Below are 7655 nucleotides of genomic sequence, written 5' to 3' on the forward strand. Positions count from 1 at the left end.
CCAGCCAAGACCCAACTTCAATGCTCTTACTGAGGGAAGGAGGTTGTTGGCCAAGATTGCGCGATACATGGCCCCATCCATCCTCCCCTCAATACGGTGCAGTCGTCTTGTCCCCTTTGCAGAAAAGCATCCCTAAAGAATGATGTTTCCACCTCCATGCTTCACGGTTGGGATGGTGTTCTTGGGGTTGTACTCATCCTTCTTCTTCCTCCAAACACAGCGAGTGGAGTTTAGACCAAAAACCTCTATTTTTGTCTCATCAGACCACATGAGCTTCTATCATTCCTCCTCTGGATCATCTAGATGGTCATTGGCAAACTTCAGACGGGCCTGGACATGCGCTGGCTTGAGCAGGGGGACCTTGCGTGCGCTGCAGGATTTGAGTCCATGACGGCGTAGTGTTACTAATGGTTTTCTTTGAGACTGTGGTCCCTGCTCTCTTCAGGTCATTGACCAGGTCCTGCTGTGTAGTTCTGGGCTGATCGCTCACCTTCCTCATGATCATTGATGCACCATAAGGTGAGATCTTGCATGGAGCCCCAGACTGAGGGTGATGAACTTCTTCCATTTTCGGCCTCCCGGGTGGCGCAGTGGTTAAGGGCGCTGTACTGCAGCGCCAGCTGTGCCATCAGAGTCCCTGGGTTCGCGCCCAGGCTCTGTCGTAACCGGCCGCGACCGGGAGGTCCGTGGGGCGACGCACAATTGGCCTAGCGTCGTCTGGGTTAGGGAGGGCTTGGTCGGTAGGGATATCCTTGTCTCATCGCGCACCAGCGACTCCTGTGGTGGGCCGGGCGCAGTGCGCGCTAAACAAGGTTGCCAGGTGCACGGTGTATCCTCCGACACATTGGTGCGGCTGGCTTCCGGGTTGGATGCGCGCTGTGTTAAGAAGCAGTGCGGCTGGTTGGGTTGTGTATCGGAGGACCCATGACTTTCAACCTTCGTCTCTCCCGAGCCCGTACGGGAGTTGTAGCGATGAGACAAGATAGTAGCTACTACAACAATTGGATACCACGAAATTGGGGAGAAAAAGGGGGTAAAATTAAAAAAAAAAAATAATAACTTCTTCCATTTTCTAATAATTGCGCCAACAGTTGTTGCCTTCTCACCAAGCTGCTTGCCTGTAGCCCATTTACAATTTTAGCCCTGATGTCCGCAGCATCCATAACGGCATCCATAACGTAGTACTTTTGACCAGTTGTGGAAAAAATAACCAATTGTCATACTTGAGTAAAAGTATAGATACCTTAATAGAAAGTTACTCAAGTAAAAGTCACCCAGTTTAATGCTACTCGAGTAAAAGTCTAAAAGTATTTGGTTGTAAATATACTTAAGTATCAAAAGTAAATGGAATTGCTAAAATATAGTTAGGTATCAAAAGTATAAATAATTTTAAATTCCTTCTGTTAAGCAAAGCAGGCTGCACCCTTTTATTGTTTTTAAAATGTATGGAGAGCCAGGGGCTCACTCCAACACTCAGACATCATTTACAAAACATGCATTTGTGTTTAGTGAGTCTGCCAAATCTGAGGCAGAAGGGATGGCCATGTGTTGTTTTGATAATTGTGTGAATTGGACCATTTTCCTGTCTTGCAAAACATTCAAATACATAACGGAATCATTACCCTGAATCATATACACCATATAATCATTACTCTGAATTGTATATTTTATTTCACCCTTAATTATCCAGGTAAGTTGACTGAGAACACATTCTCAAATACAGCAACAACCTGGGGTATAAATACTGGGGATGAATGAGCCAATTGGAAGCTGGGGATGATCAGATTGGGAATTTAGCCAGGACGCTGGAGTTAAAACACCTGCTCTTATTTTACCTTTATTTAACTAGGCAAGTCAGTTAAGAAAAAAGTCTTATTTACAATGACAGCCTACAGGGGAACAGTGGTTTAACTGGTCTAGGAACAGTGGGTTAACTGCCTTGTTCAGGGGAACAGTGGGTTAACTGCCTTGTTCAGGGGAACAGTGGGTTAACTGCCTTGTTCAGGGGCAGAACGACAGATTTGTACCTTGTCAGCTCGGGGATTCAATTACCCTGAATCATACACACTATGGAATCATTACCCTGAATCATATACACTATGGAATCATTACCCTGAATCATATACACTATGGAATCATTACCTTGAATCATATACACTATGGAATCATTACCCTGAATCATATACACTATGTAATCATTACCCTGAATCATATACACTATGGAATCATTACCTTGAATCATATGCACTATGGAATCATTACCCTGAATCATATACACTATGTAATCATTACCCTGAATCATACACACTATAGAATCATTACCCTGAATCATACGCACTATGGAATCATTACCCTGAATCATATGCACTATGGAATCATTACCCTGAATCATATACACTATGGAATCATCACCCTGAATCATATACATTATGGAATCATTACCCTGAATCATATACACTATGGAATCATTACCCTGAATCATATACACTATGGAATCATTACCCTGAATTATATACACTATGGAATCATCACCCTGAATCATATACATTATGGAATCATTACCCTGAATCATATACACTATGGAATCATTACCCTGAATCATATACACTATGGAATCATTACCCTGAATCATATACATTATGGAATCATTACCCTGAATCATATACATTATGGAATCATTACCCTGAATCATATACACTATGGAATCATTACCCTGAATCATATACATTATGGAATCATTACCCTGAATCATATACACTATGGAATCATTACCCTGAATCATATACACTATGGAATCATTACCCTGAATCATATACATTATGGAATCATTACCCTGAATCATATACACTATGGAATCATTACCCTGAATCATATACACTATGGAATCATTACCCTGAATCATACACACAGTTCTCTCATCATATTCCTTCACTCTTACTCACTTTGAGCTATCTCTGTTAATGTACAAGGATGAGAAATTAGGTATAGGAGGGAAATGAGGGATGATGGTAGATAGGAGAGCAGGAGTGGCTTGGAGATAGAGAGGATGGAGAGTCGGGGAAAGAGGTTGATTTATTCATCATACACTCGTCCTTTAACCAGGAACGACGCCATACCCTGTTTTAACAACACACAATAACTTGTGTGTGTTTTGTCGTGCTACATTTGGACATCGTCAAATTCACATTTAACTACTGATACCACGTGATGGTTCAGCGGCATTATCGGAGGCCATTCAACAAGGAACGACTCAATCCCATTGATTCGACGTGAAGATGTATGAACTGAAGGAGGGTTAGGGTTTGGAGGAGGGTTTGGCATTTGTAAAAAGGATTATATCTGTGTTACATTATAACAGAGGAGGTCAAACTGATTATTAAACAACTTTACAGGTATTTTTGAATATCTGACTTCAGTGTGATGATGATGATGATGATGAAGATGGTGATGAAGATATTTTACAGATGCAGTGTAACTGCACCTTCCCCATAGGATCTCTCTCATTACCACATGGGAGCAAAAATAAGGGTCCCACTTTAGATTGGAAATGAGGCAGTCAATTACATTGATGGAAGCTACAATCTATCTGCAATATTAAATCTGATCTACCACCTAAAATAATTCATTACAAATAAATTAAAGTAAGGGTCCCGCTTTAGATTGTCAATAAAATATGCTTTTATTACATAGAAATGACATACTGTCAGCACCACAGGAGGTTGGTGGCACCTTAATTGGGGAGGACGGGCTCGTGGTAATGACTGGAGCGGAGATTCACCCTGTGTCTGTACGTTTACTTTGACTGATCCTCCTGACCTTTTGTCCCGGCTGTCAAGCTGAGAGGCTGGCGAGGCAGTGGGAAGAGAGAAACCCCACATGAACTATGTATGACAAGCTGAGCAGAGCACAATGAGGTGAGGTGACACACTCACTATACCTACATGGAGAAACGCTCAAAACTACTGTTGTTCCCATAGATACACTCACTCAGATACAGTCTCAATACTACTGTTGTTCTGTTCCCATAGATACACATACTCGGGTACAGTCTCAATACTACTGTTGTTCCCATAGATACACATACTCAGATACAGTCTCAATACTACTGTTGTTCCCATAGATACACATACTCGGGTACAGTCTCAGTACTACTGTTGTTCCCATAGATACACATACTCGGGTACAGTCTCAGTACTACTGTTGTTCCCATAGATACACTCACTCAGGTTCAGTACTACTGTTACTTCTTAATGCCATCAGGTACTTATGTCAATGAAATTACACTGAACCAATGTGGAATAGATGTTGAAATTCATGTCTGTGCCCGGTGGGGAGATTCACCTACAAGACTAACTTCAGTAAACTGATCCTGGTCAACTACCAAGGGTATCCACCTTGTCACCAGGTCAGTATATCCCCTGTTTATCTCAAGGTGTATCAAATGGCACCATATTCCTACTAGCTCACTCATCTCATATAAGGATGTGGGGCTTTGAAATGGACCTCTTACTTTTGGACTCCCAGCTGGTCCAGAATGCCCCTCTTCTGTTCCTCACTATGCATTGTGGCAGGTAGCGTTCTCCTGGCATCCGCCAAACCCTGATTCGTCCGTCAGACTGCCAGATGGTGAAGTGTGATTCATCACTCCAGAGAATGCGTTTCCACTGCTCCAGAGTCAAATGGTGGCAAAGCTTTACACCACTCCAGCCGACACTTGTCATTGCGCATGGTGATCTTAGGCTCGTGTGCGGCTGCTCGGCCATGGAAACCCATTTCATGAAGCTCCCGACTAACAGTTCTTGTGCTGACATTGCTTCCAGAGGCAATTTTCTGAACCATTCTGACATAGGATCGTCATCCTACCTCATTGGAACAGGAAGCTATGTTGTCGTCAAGGCTTTATATAGGAAGGGAGAAAAGGGCTGTGTGTCATAGTTTACAACCTCTGTCTCTTCATGTGGGAGGCCTCTGAGTGAGCAGCAATATCTTATGAAAACCCACATCTCACATTTTAGAAGCTAAAATCGCATTTCATCCCATCACAAATAATGTCATATTCAAAAATTTAAATTGAACAACAATTCCATGTGAATCCGATAACTCTGATGTGTAGACTTTCCACTGTAGAGTTTGTCATCTTATCATTGATGAGAATGTCTCAGATGACAACCGAACTGACATCATATTCATTAAGTACCACCGCATATGTTCAATTGTTCGGATTACCAGAATATAGTTCATTTCCCCCCACATTCTGACGTTCCCAGAATCTCTATGTTAACCAAGGGTTTTGCAAATGTAAATGGGGTCTTAGCGCCCTCTAGTGGTTTGCTAATGGAAATAAGGATGATAACAGACTTTCACTTGATTATTGTTTTGACAGTAGTTCTAATTATGTGCAATTACAATAGCCGAATCCACTCATTTGAAGGGGTGTCCACATACTTTTGTATATATAGTGTATTAGCCACTCCTTTGCCCTATCTCTTTCAACCATTCAGTTTTTCAATTCCTCATCAATCCATGAAGCCTTAACAGTTCTAACAGTCAGTTTCTTGTCAGGTGCATGTTTATTCATAATTGGAAGCAGAAATGTCATATACAGTGCCTTGCGAAAGTATTCGGCCCCCTTGAACTTTGCGACCTTTTGCCACATTTCAGGCTTCAAACATAAATATATAAAACTGTATTTTTTTGTGAAGAATCAACAACAAGTGGGACACAATCATGAAGTGGAACGACATTTATTGGATATTTCAAACTTTTTTAACAAATCAAAAACTGAAAAATTGGGCGTGCAAAATTATTCAGCCCCCTTAAGTTAATACTTTGTAGCGCCACCTTTTGCTGCGATTACAGCTGTAAGTCGCTTGGGGTATGTCTCTACCAGTTTTGCACATCGAGAGACTGACATTTTTTCCCATTCCTCCTTGCAAAACAGCTCGAGCTCAGTGAGGTTGGATGGAGAGCATTTGTGAACAGCAGTTTTCAGTTCTTTCCACAGATTCTCGATTGGATTCAGGTCTGGACTTTGACTTGGCCATTCTAACACCTGGATATGTTTATTTTTTAACCATTCCATTGTAGATTTTGCTTTATGTTTTGGATTATTGTCTTGTTGGAAGACAAATCTCCATCCCAGTCTCAGGTCTTTTGCAGACTCCATCAGGTTTTCTTCCAGAATGGTCTTGTATTTGGCTCCATCCATCTTCCCATCAATTTAAACCATCTTCCCTGTCCCTGCTGAAGAAAAGCAGGCCCAAACCATGAGGCTGTCACCACCATGTTTGACAATGGAGATGGTGTGTTCAGCTGTGTTGCTATTACGCCAAACATAACGTTTTGCATTGTTGCCAAAAAGTTCAATTTTGGTTTCATCTGACCAGAGCACCTTCTTCCACATGTTTGGTGTGTCTCCCAGGTGGCTTGTGGCAAACTTTAAACAACACTTTTTATGGATATCTTTAAGAAATGGCTTTCTTCTTGCCACTCTTCCATAAAGGCCAGATTTGTGCAATATACGACTGATTGTTGTCCTATGGACAGAGTCTCCCACCTCAGCTGTAGATCTCTGCAGTTCATCCAGAGTGATCATGGGCCTCTTGGCTGCATCTCTGATCAGTCTTCTCCTTGTATGAGCTGAAAGTTTAGAGGGACGGCCAGGTCTTGGTAGATTTGCAGTGGTCTGATACTCCTTCCATTTCAATATTATTGCTTGCACAGTGCTCCTTGGGATGTTTAAAGCTTGGGAAATATTTTTGTATCCAAATCCGGCTTTAAACTTCTTCACAACAGTATCTCGGACCTGCCTGGTGTGTTCCTTGTTCTTCATGATGCTCTCTGCGCTTTTGACGGACCTCTGAGACTATCACAGTGCAGGTGCATTTACACGGAGACTTGATTACACACAGGTGGATTGTATTTATCATCATTAGTCATTTAGGTCAACATTGGATCATTCAGAGATCCTCACTGAACTTCTGGAGAGAGTTTGCTGCACTGAAAGTAAAGGGGCTGAATAATTTTGCACGCCCAATTTTTTGATTTGTTAAAAAAGTTAGAAATATCCAATAAATGTCGTTCCACTTCATGATTGTGTCCCAATTGTTGTTGATTCTTCACAAAAAAATACAGTTTTATATCTTTATGTTTGAAGCCTGAAATGTGGCAAAAGGTCGCAAAGTTCAAGGGGGCCGAATACTTTCGCAAGGCACTGTATTAATCAAATGCAGCGTCTGGATGCTCCTTATTAATCACATCAGACCAACAAATATTAATCCACATAAGAGTTGCAGCAAAATATTGTGTTGATACATACAGCCCCTACATACGGCCTCTTGTGTTTAAGATGTCTGACATCTTTTTATGTACATCAATGTGTGTTTGACTGTCTGTTTGTGTTCCTCTTTATCGACAGCCTTCCAGTCGGTCAGCCTCTCACCTTCTGCCGTACTGCCTCCCGAAGCCCATCCCGTTGCCCTCTTTGGGGCCACTTCCCCTTCCTCTCTGTTCCCCCTCCTCCTGGGAACTCAAACCCTAATCTGAGGGAGCTCTTAGCAGGCTTCCACCTGCCGTCCCTACAGCCCTGGCACCTCAACCCCAATTGGTGTGGGACTGGGAGGGAAAGAGAGTGGGAGCTGAGGAGGAGAGAGGAA

General features: G+C 42.3%; 1 protein-coding gene across 1 annotated transcript in view; it reads left to right on the top strand.

The window, feature by feature from the left end:
• LOC110530761 (type I phosphatidylinositol 4,5-bisphosphate 4-phosphatase-A) overlaps window positions 1–7555 on the top strand; it is a 28606-nt gene extending 21051 nt beyond the window's left edge. The window contains exon 8 of the mRNA XM_036986481.1: window positions 7418–7555. Within this exon, the coding sequence (XP_036842376.1) occupies window positions 7418–7540 (123 nt within the window). The 3' untranslated portion in view covers window positions 7541–7555. The remainder of the gene's footprint in view (window positions 1–7417) is intronic.
• The last annotated feature ends 100 nt before the right edge of the window (window positions 7556–7655 follow it).

This window comes from Oncorhynchus mykiss, chromosome 8 (genome assembly GCF_013265735.2).
Source record: "Oncorhynchus mykiss isolate Arlee chromosome 8, USDA_OmykA_1.1, whole genome shotgun sequence".
NCBI lineage: Eukaryota > Metazoa > Chordata > Actinopteri > Salmoniformes > Salmonidae > Oncorhynchus > Oncorhynchus mykiss.